Source organism: Emys orbicularis, chromosome 20 (assembly GCF_028017835.1).
Source record: "Emys orbicularis isolate rEmyOrb1 chromosome 20, rEmyOrb1.hap1, whole genome shotgun sequence".
Lineage (NCBI taxonomy): Eukaryota > Metazoa > Chordata > Testudines > Emydidae > Emys > Emys orbicularis.
This window is the reverse complement of record NC_088702.1, coordinates 21,185,621-21,210,513: the sequence shown is the minus strand read 5'-3', so window position 1 is coordinate 21,210,513 and position 24,893 is coordinate 21,185,621. Positions and strand designations below refer to the sequence as shown.

The 24,893-nt window shown below is 45.2% G+C and overlaps 2 protein-coding genes across 2 annotated transcripts; both read left to right on the top strand.

The window, feature by feature from the left end:
* Window positions 1-674: 674 nt before the first annotated feature.
* LOC135892115 (chemerin-like receptor 1) lies at window positions 675-1,538 on the top strand. Its single transcript, XM_065419810.1, has one exon. The coding sequence runs from the start codon at window positions 675-677 to the stop codon at window positions 1,536-1,538; it is 864 nt and encodes a 287-aa protein (XP_065275882.1).
* A 22,099-nt stretch (window positions 1,539-23,637) lies between these two features.
* LOC135892570 (chemerin-like receptor 1) lies at window positions 23,638-24,501 on the top strand. Its single transcript, XM_065420368.1, has one exon. It carries the CDS (start codon window positions 23,638-23,640, stop codon window positions 24,499-24,501), a length of 864 nt encoding a protein of 287 aa, XP_065276440.1.
* Window positions 24,502-24,893: the final 392 nt, after the last annotated feature.

Below are 24,893 nucleotides of genomic sequence, written 5' to 3'. Positions count from 1 at the left end.
TATTTTGATAGCATCTCTAATCTCCCTTAGCATTTCATCATCACTATCACTGTCCTGGTCAGCTGGTCAATAATAGATCCCTAATGTTATATTCTTATTAGAGCATGGAATTACTATCCATAGAGATTCTATGGAACATGTAGATTCATTTAAGATTTTTACTTCATTTGATTCTACATTTTCTTGCACATATAGTGCCACTCCCCCCCCGCAAGACCTGTTCTATCCTTCTGATATATTTTGTACCCCGGAATGATTGTGTCCCATTGATTGTCCTCACTCCACCAGGTTTCTGTGATGCCTCTTATATCAATATCCTCCTTCAACATGGGGCACTCTAGTTCACCCATCTTATTATTTAGACTTCTAGCATTCGGCAGGGGGTTAGATGAGATGACCCTTGTGGTCCCCTCCTAACCCTCTGGCTCTATGCTTCTAAGCTCTTTGAACCATTGGTGACATTGGCCTACAAGTATTTGATCCTATTTGAGCTCAGCTTAGGATCTGGGGAGTTTGTAAACTTTGAGGAGATTATAAACTCTGTGGCTGTCTCACTCTGTCCTCTCCTGGAGCCCTTTTCATTGCTCTTCCTTCCTTTGCTCAGTAGAACGTCTGTACTGCCCCCACCAAGACCTGACGAAGGAGGGGATATTGTGACTGCAACTCTTCCAAGAATGGAGTACCTAATCGTGTTCCAGCTGCTGTGTGGCATGACCTTCCTCGCTGGGGTCCCGTTGAATGTCTACGTCCTCTTCGTCGCTGGCTACCGTTTGAAGAGAACGGTCAGTGCCGTGTGGTTCTGGAACCGGGCCATGGCAGATTTCATCTTTATCATCTTCCTGCCCCTCAGATTCATCTTCGTCTTCAACCCGTCCTTTGACTTCATCATGAGGCTGAGCAGCATCGTCACCTCCCTCCACATGTTCTCCAGTGCCTTCCTCCTCACGGGCCTCAGTGTCGATCGCTGCATCCTCGTGGCATGCCCTGAGTGGGCCCGGAACCACCGCACGCTCCCCCTGGCTTACGGGGTGGTTATGGGCTTGTGGGCCCTGTCTCTTGGGTTCAGCTTGAGGTACGGTGATATCTCGGACTACCTGGTCGCATTACCCAGTATCAGAAGGTATTTCGAACTGGATAAAGGGAGAGTGAAGGCCACCGTTGCAATGCAGTTCCTGGTCGGGTTTCTGATCCCATTCGCCTTGATCTTGATCTCAACCTTCTACATCGTTCTAGCTGCCAAGCTGAGAAGGAAGAGGCTGATCCAGTCCACCAAGCCACTCAAGATCCTTATTGGCTTAATCCCGACCTTTTTCCTCTGCTGGCTGCCGTATTACGTCTTCTTCTTCCTGCAGATCTTCGATATGTACCCTCTGCCTTATCTGCAAATAGGAAACACTTTTTCTTGTGTCCCGACATATTTCAGCAGCTGCCTCAACCCCATCTTCTACCTCACCATGGAGAAAGAGTTTCTGAAGTACCGGCAACATGCACGCAACCCCCAAACCACCGACAACTCAGGGCTGGAGCTGGATGAATAGGGGAACAGATGGAATTGTTGATATTTGCATGGAGAAAGAATTCTGTTCACTGGACCGGTTACTTCCTCTTAATCCCAAAATTGTCTTTTTAGCAAGCCACAAGAATGATTATAGGTTCGAAAACCTGCCTTGGAGTGAGAGACACAAGGATCTCAATCTATTTAGTTTATCAAAGAGAAGGTGAAGAGGTGACTTAATCACAGTCTGTAAGTACCTATGTGGGGAACAAGTATTTAATAATGGGCCCTTCAATCCAGCAGTGGAAGGTCTAACATGATCCAGTGAACACTAGTTGAATCTAGTTCAGACTGGAAATGAGGTGTAAATTTTTAACGATCAGAGTAACTGACCATTGGAGCAATTTCCCAAGGGTTGTGGTTAATCCTCCATCACTGGCAATTTTAAATCAAGCTGGGATGTTTGTCTAAATCTCTGCTCTAGGAATTGTTTAGGGGTAGTGTGATCCGGGAGATCAGAGGAGATGATCACACCTGTCCCTTCCAGCCCTAAAATCTATGAATCTGTCATTATAAAGAAATATATGGATTCTTAGGGTTTTTTTCATTTTTAGATTATTTTGGGGTGTTTCGTTCTTTATGGTCTGTCCTTTTCTGTGTCTTCATGTCGTTGTTTTTGTCATCATGTCATCCTTGCACGCAGTGGAGTTCAGGCTCTTCTTCTGTCCGGTGGTTCCTGAAGATCAACGGGTCTATGAAACATAGGGTAACATTTTCAAAAGTGTCTAAGTCCTATTTTTAAAAGTGTTTTGGCCTGTAGGAACCTTGCTGAGAGTCAATGAGAACATAACATAAGAATGGCCATACTGCGTCAGAGTAAAGGTCAATCTAGCCCAGTATCCTGTCTTCTGACAGTGGTCAAAGCCAGGTGCCCCAGAGGGAATGAACAGAACAGGGAATCATAAAGTGATCCATCTGCTGTCACCCATTCCCAGCTTCTGGCAAACAGAGGCTACGGACACCATCCCTGTCCATCCTGGCTAATACCCACTGATGGACCTGTCCTCCATGAATTTGTTTAGTTCTTTTTTTAACCATTATAGTCTTGCCCTTCACAACATCCTCTGGTTCACTGTGCATTGCGTGAAGCAATACTTTCTTTTGTTTCTTTTAATCCAGCTATCTATTAATTTCATTGGGTGACCCTTAGTTCTTGTTTATGAGAAGGAATAAATAACACTTCCTTATTTACTTGTTCCACACCAGTCAGGATTTTATAGACTTCTATGATATCCCCCCTTAGTCATCTCATTTCCAAGCTGAAAAGTCCCAGTCTTATTAATCTCTTCTCATATGGAAGCTGTTCCATACCCCTAATCATTTTCGTAGCCCTTTTCTGAACCTTTTCCAATTGCAATATATCTTTTTTGAGATGGGGCAACCACATCTGCATGCAGTATTCAAGATGTGGGCGTACCATGGATTTATATAGAGACAATATGATATTTTCAGTCTTATTATCTATCCCTTTCTTAAAGATTCCCAACATTCTGTTTGCTTTTTTGACTGCTGCTGCAGATTGAGTGGATGTTTTCCACAATGACTCCAAGATCTCTTTCTTGAGTGGTAACAGCTAATTTAGACTCCATCATTTTTTATGTATAGTTGGGATTATGTTTTCCAATGTGCATTACTTTGCATTTATTAACACTGAATTTCATCTGCCATTTTGTTGCCCAGTCAGCCAGTTTTGTGAGATCCCTTTGTAACTCCTCACAGTCTGCTTTGAACTTAGCTATATTGAGTAGTTTTGTATCATCTCAAAATTTTACCACCTCACTGTTTATCCCTTTTTCCAGACCATTTATGAATATGTTGAACAGCACTTGTCCCATTACAGACCCGTGGGGGACATCGCTATTAACCTGTCTCCATTCTGAAAACTGACCATTTATTCCTACCCTTTGTTTCCTATCTTTTAACCAGTTACTGATCATGGGAGGACCTTCCCTCTTATCTCATGACAGCTTACTTTGCTTAAGAGCCTTTGGTGAGGAATCTTGTCAAAGGCTGTCTGAAACTCCAAGTACACTATATCCACTGAAATCACCCTTGTCCATATCATTTTTTACCCCCACAAAGAATTCTAGTAGATTGCGGAGGCATCATTTCCCTTTACAAAAACCATGAGGACTCTTCCCTAACAAATTATAAGAACATAAGAACATAAGAAAGGCCGTACTGGGTCAGACCAAAGGTCCATCTAGCCCAGTATCTGTCTACCGACAGTGGCCAATGCCAGGTGCCCCAGAGGGAGTGAACCTAACAGGCAATGATCAAGTGATCTCTCTCCTGCCATCCATCTCCATCCTCTGACGAACAGAGGCTAGGGACACCATTCTTACCCATCCTGGCTAATAGCCATTTATGGACTTAGCCACCATGAATTTATCCAGTCCCCTTTTAAACATTGTTATAGTCCTAGCCTTCACAACCTCCTCAGGTAAGGAGTTCCACAAGTTGACTGTGCGCTGCGTGAAGAAGAACTTCCTTTTATTTGTTTTAAACCTGCTGCCTATTAATTTCTTTTGGTGACCCCTAGTTCTTGTATTATGGGAATAAGTAAATAACTTTTCCTTATCCACTTTCTCAACATCACTCATGATTTTATACACCTCTATCATGTCCCCCCTTAGTCTTCTCTTTTCCAAACTGAAGAGTCCTAGCCTCTTTAATCTTTCCTCATATGGGACCCTCTCTAAACCCTTAATCATTTTAGTTGCTCTTTTCTGAACCTTTTCTAGTGCTAGAATATCTTTTTTGAGGTGAGGAGACCACATCTGTACACAGTATTCGAGATGTGGGCGAACCATGGATTTATATAAGGGCAATAATATATTCTCAGTCTTATTCTCTATCCCCTTTTTAATGATTCCTAACATCCTGTTTGCTTTTTTGACCGCCTCTGCACACTGCGTGGACATCTTTAGAGAACTATCCACGATGACGCCAAGATCTTTTTCCTGACTCGTTGTAGCTAAATTAGCCCCCATCATGTTGTATGTATAGTTGGGGTTATTTTTTCCAATGTGCATTACTTTACATTTATCCACATTAAATTTCATTTGCCATTTTGTTGCCCAATCACTTAGTTTTGTGAGATCTTTTTGAAGTTCTTCGCAATCTGCTTTGGTCTTAACTATCTTGAGTAGTTTAGTATCATCTGCAAACTTTGCCACCTCACTGTTTACCCCTTTCTCCAGATCATTTATGAATAAATTGAATAGGATAGGTCCTAGGACTGACCCTTGGGGAACACCACTAGTTACCCCTCTCCATTCTGAGAATTTACCATTAATTCCTACCCTTTGTTCCCTGTCCTTTAACCAGTTCTCAATCCATGAAAGGACCTTCCCTTTTATCCCATGACAGCTTAATTTACGTAAGAGCCTTTGGTGAGGGACCTTGTCAAAGGCTTTCTGGAAATCTAAGTACACTATGTCCACCGGATCCCCCTTGTCCACATGTTTGTTGACCCCTTCAAAGAACTCTAATAGATTAGTAAGACACGATTTCCCTTTACAGAAACCATGTTGACTATTGCTCAAGAGTTTATGTTTTTCTATGTGTCTGACAATTTTGTTCTTTACTATTGTTTCAACTAATTTGCCCGGTACCGACGTTAGACTTACCGGTCTGTAATTGCCGGGATCACCCCTAGAGCCCTTTTTAAATATTGGCGTTACATTAGCTAACTTCCAGTCGTTGGGTACCGAAGCCGATTTAAAGGACAGGTTACAAACCTTAGTTAATAGTTCCGCAACTTCACATTTGAGTTCTTTCAGAACTCTTGGGTGAATGCCATCTGGTCCCGGTGACTTGTTAATGTTGAGTTTATCAATTAATTCCAAAACCTCCTCTAGTGATACTTCAATCTGTGACAGTTCCTCAGATTTGTCACCTACAAAAGCCAGCTCAGGTTTGGGAATCTCCCTAACATCCTCAGCCGTGAAGACTGAAGCAAAGAATCCATTTAGTTTCTCCGCAATGACTTTATCATCTTTAAGCGCTCCTTTTGTATTTTCATCGTCAAGGGGCCCCACTGGTTGTTTAGCAGGCTTCCTGATTCTGATGTACTTAAAAAACATTTTGTTATTACCTTTGGAGTTTTTGGCTAGCCGTTCTTCAAACTCCTCTTTGGCTTTTCTTATTACACTCTTGCACTTAAGTTGGCAGTGTTTGTGCTCCTTTCTATTTGCCTCACTAGGATTTGACTTCCACTTTTTAAAGGAAGTCTTTTTATCTCTCACTGCTTCTTTTACATGGTTGTTAAGCCACGGTGGCTCTTTTTTAGTTCTTTTACTGTTTTTCTTAATTTGGGGTATACATTGAAGTTGAGCCTCTATTATGGTGTCTTTAAAAAGGGCCCACACAACTTGCAGGGATTTCACTTTAGTCACTGAACCTTTTGTGTTCATCTATGTGTGTGATAATTCTGTTCTTTACTATAGTTTCAACCAGTTTGCCCATTACTGAGATCAGATTTACTGGCCTGTAATTGCCAGGATCACCTCTGGAGCCTTTTTAAAAAATTGGTGTCACATTCGCTATCCTCCAGTCATTTGGTACAGAAGCCAATTTAAATGATAGGTTGCATACCACAGCTAGTAGTTCTGCAATTTCACATTTGAGTTCCTTCAGAACTCTTAGCTGAATCCCATCTGCTCCTGGAGACTTATTACTGTTTATTTTATCAATTTGTTCTAAAACCTCCTCTACTGACACCTCAATCTGGGACAGTTCCTCGGATTTGTCACCTAAAAAGAATGTTTCAGGTTTGGGAATCTCTCTCACATCCTCAGCCGTGAAAACTGATACAAAGAATTCATTTAGTTTCTCTGCAATGGCCTTATCATAACTGATTGCTCCTTCAGCATCTTGATAGTCCAGTGGCCCAACTCATTGTTAAGCAGGCTTCCTATTACGTTTTCAGTCTTTGGCTAACTGTTCTTCAAATTCTCTTTTCGCCTTCTAATGGTATTTTCACTTGCCAGAGTTTATGCTCCTTTCTATTTTCCCAAATAGGATTTAACTTCCACTTTTTAAAGGATGCCTTTTTGCCTCTCAGAGCTTCTTTTACTTTGTTGTTTAGTCACGGTGGCCCTTTTTTCGTTTTCTTACTATGTTTTTTAATTTGGGATATATTTTTGAGCCTCTATTATGGTGTCCTTAAAACGTTTTCATGCAGCTTTCAGGGATATCACTTTTGGCACTGTGCCTTTAATATCTGTTTAACTAACTTCCTCATTTTTATGTCGTTCCCCTTACTGAAAATAAATGCTACCGTGTTGGGCTGCTGTGGCATTTTCCCTGCCACAGGGATGGTAAATTTCATTATATTCTGGTCACTATTACCAAGCGGTTCCATTATATTCCCCTTTTGGACCAGATCCTGTGCTCCACTTAAGACTAAATCAAGAATTGCCTCGCCCCTTGCGGGTTCCAGGACTAGCTGCTCCAAGAAACAGTCATTTATGGTGTCAAGAAACTGTATCTCTGTGTCCCGTCCTGAGGTGATATGTACCCAGTCAATTTGGGGACAGTTGAAATCCCCCATAATTTTTTACTTTTATTGCCTCTCTAATCTCCCTGAGCATTTCACAGTCACTATCACCGTCCGGGTCAGGTGGTTGATAGTATATCCCTCTTGCTATATTCTTATTATTCGGGCATGGAATTACTATCCAGAGAGATTCTATGGTACAGTTTGGTTCATTTAAGATTTTTACTTCATTTGACTCTAAGCTTTCTTTCATATATAGTGCCAATCATCCACCAGGATGTCCTCTTCTGTCCTACCGATATATTTGATATATTTTGTAACCTGGTATTACTGTGTCCCATTGATTATCCTCATTCCACCAACTTTCTGTGATGCCTGTTGTATCGATATCCTCATTTAATACGAGGCACTCATTTTCACCCATCTTATTATTTAGACTTCTAGCATTTGTATATAAGAACTTAAATGTTACTTTTGAGCTGTCTTGCATTACATGATGTAATTGAATTGACTTAGGCTTCTACAGGTGAGATTTTAAAAAAGCACAAATAAGAGTTAGGTGCTTAACTCATAATTTCAATGGCAATTTGGCACCTCACTCCCTTAGCCACTTTTAAAAATCTAGTCCTGTCTCTTCATGGCCAAGCCCAAGCCTTGAAACCTCATGAGCCACCCCCAAAACATTATGAGATTGGTTTGAAAACAAAGACATTTGGGTTCTTGTTTTTTGCCTTGTGATTTTTTTTCCGGCCATTTCAAGCTTTTATCTGCAACAACAAAGGCTAGAAATTTACCTAAAAAAAAAGAAAGGAAAGCTAAATTTCCCAGCTAATGATATGTTTCCAGGATCTGGGACTTGGAGGAAAACGAGAAGCCTGGTGAACGCCGCAACCAAAATGTAAGATTCGGCGACGCTACAAAACTCTGCCAAAAGTTTCAGAAAACCAGAAATATCCAGCTCTGTTCTGGAAGCCAATGGAGTGAAAAGGTGTTTAAAATATTGGGGACTTTAAATAAAATGTGTGGCTGTTGCACTCTGTACCTCAAAACAGCACCCTGAATCCCTCATATTCACCACTGTCATAATATTATGATATGTTCTGTACAAAATCTGCCTTGTGAGGTGTGATTTTAAAAGTCTTGATCTGTTGAACATTAATATCCCATTGGATTGTACGTACTGTCATCGTATGTGAGGTTGTGAAGTTTTGATATATGTGTGTTACTGAAGTAAGTTTTGATGTTGGGGAACACCCACAACCAGCCTTTCAGGTATGACAATGGAGGAGCCAGACAGCATTAAAGGCTCATCAGCACCCATCCAAAAATCCACTATCTCAGGAACTTTATAAAATGGAGATTTCTGAGAGGGAGCACCTAGACAATGGAGACTGTTTGACCCGCATCATAGCAAAAGGTCTTTCCTGAAGCTGGAAGAAATGATAAAAGAGGGGAAGTGACATCACCGCTTGGCCTCACTCCCCCCACAACTCAACACTTGGAAACATGTCTGGAGGACAAAGACTTTGAAATGGGGACGGGGACTGAGGCTGGAGGTGAGTCCCAGCCTGCTTACTGAGGATCTGTCACCTGCTTGTACCAGCTATCAGGGTGAAACACGGCTTGATTCAAAGCCTGTTTAGTTTATAGAAATCAGACTGTGAATTTACTTTTATTTCTTGTGTAACCAACTGTGATCTCTATGCTCGATGCTTATAAACACTTTAAATCTCTCTGGCTGTAGTTAATAAACCTGTTTTATATTCTACCTAAAACTGTGTGTTTGGTTGACGTGCTGGGAAATGTCAGCTCAGTTTACAAAGGCTGGTGTTTGTGCTCTCCACATCGGGGGAGGCACCGACTGGGAAGGAACTTACACTGGCCAGGCTTCTGACTAGGGCAGGACAGTACATTTCTCGGCTGCAAAGCCAGGGAGCCGGAGGGAATTGACTGGAGCCCCCCTATTCATGGTTCATGAGTGGCTGGAAGAAGCATTCATGGAACTCAGCTGGGTGTGTCCCTGCCTGGGGATGGCTGTGTAAGTGCGGAGCCTGCCAGCGGTTTGTAACTTGACAAAGCATCACAGTGTGAGAGGGATTTCCAGGGTGTTGGGACAGAAGGCTCAGAGGTCCCATAGTCCAGGTTGCAAGCCGGGAACCCCATCACAGTGGCTTTTTAAACCAATGTCTGAATGAATCCTGATTTTCCTGGCCCAAATTCATGCAGCTTTAGCTCTTCGCTACGTCGCTGGCCGTTCTCCAGCGTCCAACCAATCCACCAGCCAGTTGTGGAGCAGACAGAATGTCTTGTGGCTCACAGCAAACAATGCGAGAGATTCACGAGCCATTCGCCACCTGGCAAGGTCTCTTCAGGATGTTTGTGGGGTGACTGGGGGTGAAGGGCGGCAGGGCCCACCCACGAATCACTCCCGACCCAGCGGCACTTCAAGGGCCCAAGCTGGGTCTGATGCATTTCCAGGTGTGAACGGGCTGAATTTTTGCAACGATGTGGACGCAGCTCAGCTCCTGCTCTCGGGTTGTGGCTGCCGTGGATGTGGGTGACCGTCTCTGCAGACGGGACCTCAGACCTTTTTTCACGAGAGGCCCCGGAGCTGAGCTGAGCTGTTTGAGGCTTGCACGGAGCTGGCCTCCTTGGAGGTTTTGCAGACTCAGCTTTGTGAGCATCTCCCAACCTGACTGAACCAACCGCCGCCGTGCGCCTGCCCCCGAGAAGATAGCTTCCTGCCCCCAGACAGTGTCAGTGGGGGGGAGGGGGGGAAGAAGCTGCAAGTGGTGTGTGTGTTTTGGGGGAATGAATTCTAAGATGCCGCGTCTGAATCCTCCAGGACATAGGTCAGAAAATGAGATTAAACCTTCCAGCTTCAATACTAGGGTGAAATCCACAATGCCCCTCCCCCCCGCAGATCAGTCTCTAGTCCCCCAACCACCACTACCCCAAGTTCCTCCCTGCCCCCACCCCCTCTTCCACAGCAGGCCCCATTTCCCTACCCGCTCCCCATAGCAGCCTCTCCAGATCCCTCTGGCCCTCCAACTCCACTCCCTAAAGCAGCCTCCCCAGATCTCTCCCTGCCCCAGCCATTGGTGCAGCACCCCCAGAATTGAAGTGGTTCCCATCATATACAGGGTTTAAAGTCTGATTCAGTGACTCTGAGCACCCCCACTGTACAAATTATTCCAGGAACTCTGACCCCACCCCACTCCCCGCAGCAGCCTCCCGCCACACACACATTCCTCCCTATCACTTGTATAAACAGCCCCCATATCCCACCCCAGAGGTGGCTACATCTCAGTGGGAAAGGGCCCTATAGACCAGTGGCTCTCAACCTTCCCAGACTGCTGTACCCCTTCCAGGATTCTCATTTGTCTTGTGTACCCCCAGGTTTCACCTCACTTAAAACTGACCTGTTAACAAAATCAGACATAAAAATGAAAACGTGTCCGCACCCTAGTACTGACAGATGGTTTACTTTCTCATTTTACCATATAATTATACAATAAATCAATGGGAATATAAATATTGTACTTACATTTCAGGGGACACTATATAGAGCAGTAGAAAGAAGTCATTGTATGAAATTGTCGTTTGTAATGACTAGGCTAGTGCTTTTTATGTAGCCTGTTGTAAAATTAGGCAAATATCTAGATGAGTTGATGTACCCCTTGGAAGATCTGTGCGTACCCCCAGTGGTACATGTACCCCAGTTGAGAATCACTGCTATAGACTGTTACGCAAAGGCTCAGGGCTGACGATGGCAGTAAAACCACCTGTCCAGTAGATGGCAGCATCGGTGCATTTCAATTGCTTTTCAGAAACTGGTAATCAAGTCACCCCATCACCTTCCCTTTTGTTTGGTCTACACTCGCAACTGATGTTGGTATAACTACGTCCCTCAGGGGGGTGTAAAACCCACCCTTCTGGGTGACGCTGTTATACTGACGTAACTCCCGGTGTAGACAACGCTTCTTCTGTCAACACAGCTACCGCCTCTCGGGGGTGTGGTGGGGTGGATTAACTACGCCAAGGAGAGAAGCTCTCGCGTCAGCAGAGATAGAGTCTTCACTGAGCCGCTACAGTGGTGCAGCTACATCTGTGCAGCCTTTCCGGTGTAGACGTGTCCTTTGATAAACTGAACTGACAGACTCCTGGAGTCTCTCTCTGCCAAGCCTGGGGTCCAGTCCACTAATCCTTCTCGTGGCTCTTCTCTGACCCCCTCCAGTTCATAGAAGCATAGAATCATAAAATATCAGGGTTGGAAGGGACCTCAGGAGCTCATGTAGTCCAACCCCCTGCTCAGAGCAGGACCAATCTCCAACTAAATCATCCCAGCCAGGGCTTTGTCAAGCCTGACCTTAAAAACCTCTCAGGAAGGAGATTCCACCACCTCCCTAGGGAACCCATTCCACTGCTACACCACTCTCCTAGTGAAAAAGGTTTTCCTTATATCCAACCTAAACCTCCCCCACTGCAACTTGAGACCATTACCAGTTCCTCAACATCCTTCTTGAAGGGTGGGCGCCAGAACCGGACACAGGATCCCAGCAGCGGTTGTATCAGGGCCAGATCCAGAGGGAAAATCTCCTCCCTGCTCCCCTATTTATGCATCTCAGGACGGCCTGAGATCTGTTGGCCCTGGGAGCTCACGTTGAGCTGAAAAGTGTCCACACGCCTGAGGCCTCCAGGCAAATGATGAGAGATGAATGCAGATTGCAGGCCGGCTGTGGTTTGTGTGGTCTCCAGCACACAGCGAGGGTTTCCTTAGCTTTGGCTGGTCTGTAACATGGCCCAGGTTGATTGGTGGGTTCCCTGAACCAAAGGCAGGGACGAGACTCTCATGCATCCCACTCCCTTCAGGGCTCTGTTCGCTTTCCCCAGCCAGGATGGAGTAGAGGGCAGAGTCCCAGCTGTCGTCTCTGCTCCTGGGCCCTCGCACGGTGGAGTCAGCTGGACGGTGCTGTCTCAGCCCCTGCTTTCCAATGGGGGCGCCCTCCTGCGCCACAGATGTGGACAGCCGAATGCAGACAACTTGCTAGGGCCCAGTGTGGGATACAGGGGAGCTTTTAGAGGGCTTTCCCTCCACCCTCCCATGTCCCTGGTTCTTGTCATACAGACAGTAAGCAGCAAAAGACCAGAAGTCCGTAGTGCAGACAGCGGAATGTTCATTGGGGTTAATGTCCAGCAAGCATGATTCCAATTTCCCTTCCCCCACTTCCTGTTTGACCCGAGTTTCTATAGTAATATTCTCAGCTATATCTTAGCCAATTATTTTACTGAGATTTAACTAACCAATCCTAACACACTGTAACATAATTCTCTAACCTATTATATCCCACTACGCTAATTAACTAACACCTAGCAAAATTAATTATACAGCAGTCAGAAACAAGTAGAGAACCAGACAGATTAAGAATGTAAAGTGGGGGCCATAAAGATAAAATATACTGAAATGAGGGTTTTGCTACCACAACCATTGATAAGGGATTTCTTGACAGACAGGATGTTATCAAACTAAGTTTTCTTTAACCATCTTAAGAGCTGTTTCTTTATCTGGTGGAGATGGACACTATCGAGATAGGATCAGGGCCGGCTTTAGGCCGATTCCCCCCGATTCCCGTGAATCGGGCCTCGTGCCTAAGAGGGCTCCACAGCATCTGGAAGAGGGGCCCCGGAAGGTAAGGCCCCGGAAGACAACTGCTGCCGAGGAAGGACCCTCCGCCGAAGTGCTGCCAGAAAGAGCGGCAACCAATTGAGCCGCCGCCGAATTGCCACCAGTATCTTTGGCGGCAGCTCAATCGCTACCGCTGTCTTCAGCGGCATTTCGGTGGCAGCTCTTTCGAATCGGGCCCTGCACGTCCTAAAGCCGGCTGTCATAACTATAAAGGGAAGGGTAACAGCTCTCCTGTGTACAGTACTATAAAATCCCTCCTGGCCAGAGACTCCAAAATCCTTTTACCTGTAAAGGGTTAAGAAGCTCGGGTAACCTGGCTGACACCTGACCCAAAGGACCAATAAGGGGACAAGGTACTTTCAAATCTTGGTGGGGGGAAGGCTTTTGTTTGTGCTCTTTGTTTAAGGGGTTGTTCGCTCTTGGGACTGAGAGGGACCAGACATCAATCCAGGTTCTCCAAATCTTTCTGAACAAGTCTCTCATATTTCCAACTTGTAAGTAAACAGCCAGGCAAGGCGTGTTAGTTTATCTTTGTTTTCTCAACTTGTAAATGTACCTTTTTGCTAGAGTGTCTATCTCTGTTTGCTGTAACTTTGAACCTAAGGCTAGAGGGGGGTCCTCTGGGCTCTTTAAGTTTGATTACCCTGTAAAGTTATTTTCCCTCCTGATTTTACAGAGATGATTTTTACCTTTTTCTTTAATTAAAAGCCTTCTTTTTAAGAACCTGATTGATTTTTCCTTGTTTTTAGATCCAAGGGGGTTGGATCTTGATCCACCAGGAGTTGGTGGGAGAAAGGAGGGGGATGGTTTTGCTAGAGTGTTTATCTCTGTTTGCTGTAACTTTGAACCTAAGGCTAGAGGGGATTCCTCTGGGCTCTTTAAGTTTGATTACCCTGTAAAGTTATTTTCCCTCCTGATTTTACAGAGTTGATTTTTACCTTTTTCTTTAATTAAAAGCCTTCTTTTTAAGAACCTGATTGATTTTTCCTTGTTTTCAGATCCAAGGGGGTTGGATCTTGATCCACCAGGAGTTGGTGGGAGAAAGGAGGGGGATGGTTAATTTCTCCTTGTTTTAAGATCCAAGGGGTTTGGATCTGTATTCACCAGGGAATTGGTGAAGAGCCTCTCAAGGCTACCCAGGGAAGGGAATTAGCACTTTGGGAGTGGTGACAGCGGACCAGATCTAAGCTGGTGGTTAAGCTTAGAAGTTTTCATGCAGGCCCCCACATTTGTACCCTAAAGTTCAGAGTGGGGAAGCAGCCTTCACAACAGCCCTGGATAGGATCATCTTCCTAACAGCCCAATAGCCCCTTATTTCAGTGTGACTGGTTTGGGATGTGAGGATGTGACCGTTCGCTTCCCAGCTTATGGCTGCCCCTGCTGCTTAGCCAAAGGCCTTAGCCTAAGAACCAGGCCTCAGACTATCCTAGTGAGAGAAGGCCCAGACACAGGCAGACAGTGCTTTTGATTCTTTGTTTTTATATCCCTGTAACTAGCTAAGTGATAAAAAATACACCTAAGTATAGGCCTGTACAGGCAGGCCTGAATATTTATATTGTAACACGCCACCCCTTTCTTTTTCTTTTGGGATCCTCCTGCCCAGGTGTCCCTGGAAAAGCAAAGGACATATGGCAACACATTTCCTGATAGGGCCAGGCATCACGGTGGAATGTGTTGATGCTCCCTCTGTCCCACTGCCCCTTGTGTAGTACAATGCGCTGCACCTTCTCTGGTTTGGGCATACCACACCTATTCCAATTAGTGTTCCAGACTTCGCATTATAGTGGGCCCAAGAAGGTTGGGTCTGGGTTGTCTAGTACACTAGGCTGGAGGGCCTATTAAATTACTTATGGGTTATAATAATTGGCCATTCTTTAGAGGGTTGTGCCCCTCTTGACTGTTTCCCTATACAACGTAACACAACTATACTTAAAACACACCAGCCGCCATGATAATCCACAGCAATACTGAGAGTCCTGACCACTGTAGTATAGTCCAACATCCCGACCACCACCAAAACCACTGCTTCTCCTCCTTTGATGGGGTTAAAATTCTGTCAATACCATCCTGATGTGTGTATTGTAAGTGTATCCAACTATTGGCTGTTGAGGTGGGTTGCTCCTGAAATCTTTGTGTACTCTGGTCCATATTGTGTGTCCATTGAATACCCACAATGAAATTCGGTGTTGTTTACACCAATTCCACTACTTGGTACGGGATGGGGTAATAGGTGCTGGTTTCATTGTTTACAATGATTAGGTCCACTGATCCATTAGTGCACCATAGTCCAGGTCGCAATCTATAGACATTTATAATTTGCTCATATGCTGGTATGGTTTTGCCTCCTAGTGTTATATTACAGGATTGCATACACTCCCAACAGAATGCCCCGTGCCCCATATACATTACCCCTAAATGCCCCCCCTTGCAAGAGGCCATTGATCCTGCTCCTCCTTAGTCATAGGAGAGGAGCACACCCAGGTGCCCCCTCTGGATACACAATTGCTTAACGTAATGATAGTCCAATTCACACCGTTCCACCCACCCCATCTATTTCCCAGTGGTTCCCAACACACTCCTCCTTCTCTTGTTTCTCCTAGAGGGTTCAGGGGGACCACCTTAGTTGCATTCCCTTCCCATTGTATCATGGTAACAATTACACAAGTACTGGCCCCACAGGTCGAGGATATTATTTTCCAGGTGGATGGGTATATTTTCCCAAGTGTGGATATATATGGGCTAGCCTCCCCGTTTAACACCAAAAGCCATTGCTCTGACTGAGTGTCTCTCATGATATCCATTAACATTATTAACTGAGCATTTTGTATATCTACACACACCTTTGCCTTCTGAAGCCATCCTGCCCACGTCACAAGGGCTCCTGCCCAATGAATTACCCGCAGGTTCACCTCTACTACTGTCCTCCATCCCGTGGCAACTGCTGATAGTTGCTGTGCCATTCATTCATTGATTTGTTGTTGAAATCTCACATTTGGCTCATCAATTGTTTGGTTACACACACATCCCTGAGTTTCCATGTGCCCAACAGAGTGTTCCCTGCTGCCTACAATCGCCTTGTCCGACGACGATTCCAGGTGCGCCCCCTCACCCACCAATCAAATTGTTTTTTTCCATCCTTTTATGTGCACAGTACAGTTGGGATGAATTTGGTCCACCCACCATTCCTTGGGGCATATTCCCAGCTCCAGGCTGCGGCCAATTTAAATTCAGGTTCTTCCAACTTGGCATCTATATCACCTGTAGGGATACATTCTGCAAAATAGTTAACTCACCATACACCCAATGTCCCAAAGGGGATTTTATGCCTTATGTAATATGTATATAACAATCACACCTTCGGGGATCATCCTCCATGGAAGTATCATTGTGGTTATACAAGGTAACGTCACATCCTAATTGTGGGGCCTTATTTTCCCAAGAGGGTTCATACACCCCAGGAGATCAGAGGTTTATATTCTTTGGACCCTCTGTAACAAACCACATAGCTCAGTAACTGTGTTTTCCACTATCATTAATCATGGCAGCACCCAGGGTATACCATGCAATATTTCCTGATACATTTGATTTTCTCCACCGGGTTAGAATTCCCCCATCTAATCCATAAACCATATATCAGCACTGCCAAATTCCTGTTGGAGGGTTGGTGGTACATCTTTCTATGGGGAAATTCTTATAGTTCTTATTAGCTTCATTTCCACAAGCTGCGGGTGTAGCAGTCCATGTATTTCCTCCTTTTGACACTGCACATCATGGGATTTGAGTAGAATTTATAACTGTAACAATTGTGATTAGCAGTAACGATCGTTCCATCTAGGGCCATGGAATTCCCATCTTTTTCTCCTTTGTGGGTTAACCTGTAATACACACATGACAGAATTTATGCGTCCCCTTTCCCAATCCCTGTTTTCACTTTTTTATCTGTGTGCAGTGAACCCACTGTTGCCCTCCTGTCTCTGTCCCTATAGCAACAGGCTGGGCCCCAATTGGTCAAGGACCAGGTAGGGGCCCTTCCATTTAGGAGCTGGGAATGGGTGGTGTTGACCTGGAATTTTGTACATTGCTAGATCTCCCACCGTGGGTAGATCACGCTCCCCGGGCAGGTCATACCACGCTTTGACTCCTGCTGCTCCTTGCTTGTCTCGCCAGGCCACCGCCTTCTGTACCTGTTTCACATGGTCGATTAGGGTTAAAATCCATTCTTGTGTTAGGCGTGTGTAGTGACTTCCCCAGGTACTGGGGTAAGTGGATTTTCCCACCGTTCCATGGGCCTTCCCATGAGAGCCTCGTATGGAGAAAATCCGGTGCCCTTTGATTCTCGGGCCTTTATTCTCATTAAGACAAAGGGAAGTAACAGTGACCAGTTTTTTCCTCCCGTTTACACTCCCTTTCTCAGCTCACTTTTGATGGTGTGTTTCATGCGTTCCACCTGCCCTGCAGCCTGTGGGTGATAAGACATATGGAACAACTGTGTGATTCCAGTGAGGGCTGAGAGCTCCCCTAACAGGTCCAACCGGAAAGCCGCTCCTTGGTCTGAGTCAATCACCTTTGGGACCCCCCAACAAGTGAATACCTCATTTACCAATTTTTTTGCAGTTATCTGGGCTGTTTGATACTTTATGGGGAACACATCCACCCACCTGCTGAAAGCATCCACCACCACAAACATGAATCGGTTTTGTCTGTGATCTGGTGGTAGGGGTCCTGTGTAGTCAATTTGTATTCTTTCCCAAGGTTCTCTTGGGGCTTGTCTCATTAAGTCTCCCCTTAGCACCTTGTAAGGTGGATTGTGCCTGGCAAAGACTTTAAATCAGCTGCCGTTCCTGGCCATCAGCACAATTTTTTGAAGTTCAGAGCGCCTCCTTCCCCCTGCCAAGCTCCCATGCGCCCAACTTAAGAAAGCTGTGTGGCTTCCTTGAGGGCAAAGCATTACTGGTCCCTCAGCTGTTAGGACACACCAAATCCCTTCCCTTAGTACCACTTAGTACCATGTCTATCCCCAAGTTTTGTGATGCCTTCCAGTCCTGGGTCAGATTCTTGCAACTCCCGAATTCGCCCTCCACGATCCGTGTCCACCCCACTTCTTGTTACCATTGCTACAGGCACACTAGGCTGTGGTTCCCATGGCCATGCGGGCACATCTGTTGCAGCCCACTTAGCCTCTGTATTGGCCAGGTTATTCCCTTTGCTTAAGGGTCCTGTTTTCTTGTGTGTAGGGTGACCAGACAGCTAATGTGAAAAATCAGGACAGGGGTTGGGGGGTAATAGGAGCCTAAATAAGAAAAAGACCCAAAAATCGGGTCTGTCCCTATAAAATCGGGACATCTGGTCACCCTACTTGTGTGCCTTTACCTTTACCACATTGATTCGTGCAAAACTGTGACTAAGCTCCTCCACTCGTTTCCACCAGTTAGCATGCTTGATTGTCCTGAAATGATTATCCGCCCACCATCTCAGCATCCATGTGACCCCACAAAATACATCATCCGAATCCACCACCACCCAACATTCTGCCTCAAATTTGGGATCTACTTCCGTTCAAATTGTAAGCAAGGCTGCCAGTTCTGCCTCCTGGGCTGACCTTGCTTCTAGTGAGGAACCAATGGTGCTGACTGTCTCAGTTCCTCTGATTGCCACAGCAGCTAAACCTGCAGATTTCACCCCCTGATACATTCAATTTCCATCCAAAAACTATACCTTTACCTGACTGGGATTAGCTGCCCGAAACAGCTGGTGTTGGCTTTACCTGGGCTGGCTTCACATTGGTGTGGGGTCCCAGCCAGGTGTAATCCAGCTACCCAGACTACGGGTTCCTTTAACACTTCTGCAGTAATGTTTTCAGCTTGTAGTGCCAGTAACCACATTGCAATACGCTGCCCACTCACTTGTCCCTGTAAAATAGTATGCATGTTTAACAGCCAGAGGGGGTCATGATGGGACCAGATTATTATCTTTTGTATTCCCATGAGGTATTTCAATTTCCCTACCCCCCAGTAGGTACACCTTAACACCTTTTCACACCATCCATATTTAAGTTCCACAGGATTCAAAAGTCTGGAGGCAAAGGCAACAGGTTGGCCCACCCCTTGCCAGAACCTGCAACTACCATCATGAGAGTCCACGATTCCCTCTCCAAGCAGCTGCACGGACTGTTGGGGAGGGGAATTACCTGGCTACTACTCACCTGTCCAGTGTGATGTGTCTGAGTCACGGCACCAAAATGTTAGAGGGCTTTTCTTCCACCCTCCGACTTCCCTGGTTCTTGTCACACAGGCAGCAAGCAGCAAAAGACCAGAAGTCTGTAGTGCAGACAATGCAATGTTCATTGGGGTTAATGTCCAGCAAGCATGATTCCAATTTCCCTCTAAGGAAGATTTCACCACCTCCCTAGGGAACCCATTCCAGTGCTTCACCACCCTCCTAGTGAAATAGTGTTTCCTAATATCCAACCTAAACCTCCCTCACTGCAACTTGAGACCATTACTCCTTCTTCTCTCATCTGGTACCACTGAGAACAGCCTAGATCCATCCTCTTTGGAACCCCCTTTCCAGTAGCTGAAAGCAGCTATCAAATCCCCCCACATTCTTCCTCTATTCTGCAGACTAAATAATCACAGTTCCCTCAGCCTCGCCTCATACATCATGTGCTCCAGCCCCCAATCAGTTTAGTTGCCCTCCGCTGGACTCTTTCTAATTTTTCCACATCCTTCTTGTAGTGTGGGGCCCTAAACTGAACACAGTACTCCATATGAGGCCTCATCAGTGCTGAATAGAGGGGAATGATCAAATCTGTGCTAATAAATAAATACAACTTTGACATTGTTGGCATCACTGAAACTTGGTGGGATAATACACATGATTAGAATGTTGGTGTGGATGGGTACAGCTTGCTCAGGAAGGATAGACAGGGGGAAAAGGGAGGAGGTGTTGCCTTATATATTAAAAATGTACACACTTGGACTGAGGTAGAGATGGACATAGGAGATGGAAGTGTTGAGAGTCTCTGGGTTAGGCTAAAAGGGGTAAAAAACAAGGGTGATGTCATGCTAGGAGTCTACTACAGGCCACCTAACCAGGTGGAAGAGGTGGATGAGGCTTTTTTTAAACAACTAACAAAATCATCCAAAACCCAAGATTTGGTGGTGATGGGGGACTTCAACTATCCGGATATATGTTGGGAAAATAACACAGCGGGGCACAGACTATCCAACAAATTCTTGGACTGCATTGCAGACAACTTTTTATTTCAGAAGGTTGAAAAAGCTACTAGGGGGGAAGCTGTTCTAGACTTGATTTTAACAAATAGGGAGGAACTCGTTGAGAATTTGAAAGTAGAAGGCAGCTTGGGTGAAAGTGATCATGAAATCATAGAGTTTGCAATTCTAAGGAAGGGTAGAAGGGAGAACAGCAAAATAGAGACAATGGATTTCAGGAAGGTGGATTTTGGTAAGCTCAGAGAGCTGATAGGTAAGGTCCCATGGGAATGAAGACTGAGGGGAAAAACAACTGAGGAGAGTTGGCAGTTTTTCAAAGGGACACTATTAAGGGCCCAAAAGCAAGCTATTCCGCTGGTTAGGAAAGATAGAAAATGTGGCAAAAGACCACCTTGGCTTAACCACGAGATCTTGCATGATCTAAAAAATAAAAAGGAGTCATATAAAAAATGGAAACTAGGACAGATTACAAAGGATGAATATAGGCAAACAACACAGGAATGCAGGGGCAAGATTAGAAAGGCAAAGGCACAAAATGATCTCAAACTAGCTACAGGAATAAAGGGAAACAAGAAGACTTTTTATCAATACATTAGAAGCAAGAGGAAGACCAAAGACAGGGTAGGCCCACTGCTTAGTGAAGAGGGAGAAACAGTAACAGGAAACTTGGAAATGGCAGAGATGCTTAATGACTTCTTTGTTTCGGTCTTCACTGAGAAGTCTGAAGGAATGCCTAACATAGTGAATGCTAATGGGAAGGGGGTAGGTTTAGCAGATAAAATAAAAAAAGAACAAGTTAAAAATCACTTAGAAAAGTTAGATGCCTGCAAGTCACCAGGGCCTGATGAAATGCATCCTAGAATACTCAAGGAGCTAATAGAGGAGGTATCTGAGCCTCTAGCTATTATCTTTACAAAATCATGGGAGACGGGAGAGATTCCAGAAGACTGGAAAAGGGCAAATATAGTGCCCATCTATAAAAAGGGAAATAAAAACAACCCAGGAAACTACAGACCAGTTAGTTTAACTTCTGTGCCAGGGAAGATAATGGAGCAAGTAATTAAGGAAATCATCTGCAAACACTTGGAAGGTGGTAAGGTGATAGGGAACAGCCAGCATGGATTTGTAAAGAACAAATCATGTCAAACCAATCTGATAGCTTTCTTTGATAGGATAACGAGTCTTGTGGATAAGGGAGAAGCTGTGGATGTGGTATACCTAGACTTTAGTAAGGCATTTGATACGGTCTTGCATGATATTCTTATCGATAAACTAGGCAAATACAATTTAGATGGGGCTGCTATAAGGTGGGTGTATAACTGGCTGGATAACCGTACTCAGAGAGTTGTTATTAATGGTTCCCAATCCTGCTGGAAAGGCATAACGAGTGGGGTTCCGCAGGGGTCTGTTTTGGGACCAGCTCTGTTCAATATCTTCATTAACGACTTAGATATTGGCATAGAAAGTATGCTTATTAAGTTTGCGGATGATACCAAACTGGGAGGGATTGCAACTGCTTTGGAGGACAGGGTCATAATTCAAAATGATCTGGACAAATTGGAGAAATGGTCTGAGTTAAACAGGATGAAGTTTAACAAAGACAAATGCAAAGTGCTCCACTTAGGAAGGAAAAATCAGTTTCACACATACAGAATGGGAAGAGACTGTCTAGGAAGGAGTACGGCAGAAAGGGATCTAGGGGTTATAGTGGACCACAAGCTAAATATGAGTCAACAGTGTGATGCTGTTGCAAAAAAAGCAAACATGATTCTGAGATGTATTAACAGGTGTGTTGTGAGCAAGACACGAGAAGTCATTCTTCCGCTCTACTCTGCTCTGGTTAGGCCTCAGTTGGAGTATTGTGTCCAGTTGTGGGCACCACATTTCATGAAAGATGTGGAGAAATTGGAAAGGGTCCAGAGAAGAGCAACAAGAATGATTAAAGGTCTTGAGAACATGACCTATGAAGGAAGGCTGAAAGAATTCGGTTTGTTTAGTTTGGAAAAGAGAAGACTGAGAGGGGACATGATAGCAGTTTTCAGGTATCTAAAAGGGTGTCATAAGGAGGAGGGAGAAAACTTGTTCACCTTAGCCTCTAAGGATAGAACAAGAAGCAATGGGCTTAAACTGCAGCAAGGGAGGTCTAGGTTGGACATTAGGAAAAAGTTCCTAACTGTCAGGGTGGTTAAACACTGGAATAAATTGCCTCGGGAGGTTGTGGAATCTCCATCTCTGGAGATATTTAAGAGTAGGTTAGATAAATGTCTATCAGGGATGGTCTAGACAGTATTTGGTCCTGCCATGCGGGCAGGGGACTGGACTCGATGACCTCTTGAGGTCCCTTCCAGTCCTAGAATCTATGAATCTATGAATCTATGAATCCCTCAATCTGCTGACAGTGCTACTACTTATATAGCCCAAAATGCTGTTAGCCTTCTTGTCAACAAGGGCACACTGTTGACTCATATCCAGCTTCTTGTCCACTGTAACCCCAAGGTCCTTTTCTGCAGAACTGTTGCCTAGCCACTCAGTCCCTAGTCTGTAGCAGTGCATTGGATTCTTCATTCCTAAGTGCAGGACTCTTCACTTGTCCTTGTTGAACCTCATGAGGTTTTTTTTGGCCCAGTCCTCTAATTTATCAAGGTCCCTCTGTATCCTATCCCTACCCTCCAGCATCTCTACCACTCCTCCCAGTTTAGTGTCATCTGCAAACTTGCTGAGGGTGCAATCCACGCCATCCTCCAGATCATTAATGAATTATCCCTGTGAGAGAAGGCCCATACACAGGCGTACTGTGATTTTGATTCTTTGTTTTTATACCCCTGTAACTAGCTAAGTGGTAAAAATACACCTAAGTTCTTAAAGTGTAGGCCTTTACAAGTGGGCCTGAATATCTATATTCTAACAGGAGCTTGTGGTTCGCATGACGTCTGCATGTAGCTGTGGGTGCTGGAGGCCTTCCAGACTTTGCAGAAGTATTCGGACCCAGCCACATCCTGTGATCTCCACTCATTGTTCTCCCCTCCCCAGATGCATCCCCACATGAACAGCTTCCTCCTTCGGGCTGAGCCAGTCTAGGAGAGTTGTAGGCATCGCATTTGGGACCTTGGAAGGGGTTTGACTCTGAGATGCTGCATCCCCCCAAGAAACGGGTAAGGAAATGAGATAAACCCCCAGCTTCCTCACTGGATCTCCTTATGTCCTGCACCCACACCACTGCCCCTGGATCTTCCCCCTTCCAGTGGCCCCCATCCCCTCCCCTCATCCGCTCTGGTTAGAACCGGTTGAAATTATTTGCGGGGCCTGTTTTCTGAGGTCGGGGCAAAACAAAAAACGTTTGGTGGAGAATAGACACGACAAATCCTGCAGCTTGGCAGGGAGTTAGATGATATGACCCTTGCGGTCCCCTTCTAACCCTCTGGCTCTATGCTCTAAAGGTCTTTGAACCATTGGTGCCGTTGGTCTACAAGGATTTGATTCTATTTGACTTCAGCTCAGGATCTGGGGAGTTTATAAACTCTGCAGCTGTCTCTCTCTGTCCATGTCATCTCCTGGAGCCCTTTTCATTGCTCTTCCTTCCTTTGCTCAGGACAACATCAACGCTGCCCCAGCTGAGCCATGAGGAGGAGGAGGAGATATTGTGACTGCACCTCTTCCAAGAATGGAGTTCCTCTCAGTTCCCTTCCTGGTGCTGTGTGCCATGGCCTTCCTCACTGGGGTGGCATTGAATGGCTACGTCCTCTTTCTCAGCGGCTGCCATGTGGCGAGGATGACCAGTGCCATGTGGTTCTGGAACCGGGCCGTGGCCGATTTCATCTTTATCATCTTCCTGCCCCTCAGAGTCACCTCCATCTTCATCCTGGACTTAAATTTGGCCACTATACTGAGCAGCACCGTCACCTCCTTCCACATGTTCTCCAGCGCCTTCTTCCTCACCACCCTCAGTGTTGATCCCTGCATCCTCGTGGCATGCCCTGAGTGGCCCTGGAACCACCGCACGCCCCCGTTAGCTTTCATTATGGTTTTGGGCATGTGGGCCCTGTCTCTTGGGTTCAGCTTGCGGTACGGTGATCTCTGGGAATCCCTCCTCTCACCTGCCAGCACCAGCATGCATTTCCGAGGGGATGAAAGGAGGGTGAAGGCCACGATTGTAATCCAGTTCCTGGTCGTGGTTCTGATCCCATTAGCCTTGATCTTGATCCCAACTGTCTACATCTTTCTAGCTGCCAAGCTGAGAAGGAACAGGCTGATCCAGTTCACCAAGCCACTCAAGATCCTTCTCGGTTTGATCCCAACCTTTTTCGTCTGCTGGCTGCCGTATCACGTCTTCTTCTTGTTGATGTCTGCTAATTACCCTCTGCTTCTTTTGAACACAGGAAGGGCTTTTGCTTATGTCCTGACATATTTAAGCAGCTGCCTCAACCCCATCTTCTATCTCACCATGGAGGAAGAGTTTCTGAGGTACCAGCAACATGCACGCAACTCCCAAACCACCGACACCTCAGGATCAGAGCTGGTTGGATAGGAAAATGGATGGAATTATTGATATTTGCATGGAGAAAGAATTCTGTTTGTTGGGACATGTAACTTCCTCTTGATCCCAAAATTCTTTTTTTTTAGCAAGTGAATTTTTTGGCCTGATTCATAGAAGAGCCACGAGAATGATTACTGGATTAGAAAACCTGCCTTTGAGTGAGAGTCACAAGGAGCAGAATCGATTTAGCTTAACAAAGAGAAGCTGAAGGGGTAACTTGATCACAGTCTGTAAGTACCTACATGGGGAACAAATATTTAATAACGGGATCTTCATTCTAGCAGAGGAAGGTCTAACATGATCCAGTGAACAGAATTGAACCCAGACAAATTCAGACTGGAAATGAGGTGTAAATTTTTAACGATCAGAGGAACTGACCATTG

Coding starts and splice junctions, on each gene's coding strand:
- LOC135892570 (XM_065420368.1), top strand. CDS start 23,638: ATGGAGTTCCTCTCAGTTCCCTTCCTGGTGCTGTGTGCCATGGCCTTC.
- LOC135892115 (XM_065419810.1), top strand. CDS start 675: ATGGAGTACCTAATCGTGTTCCAGCTGCTGTGTGGCATGACCTTCCTC.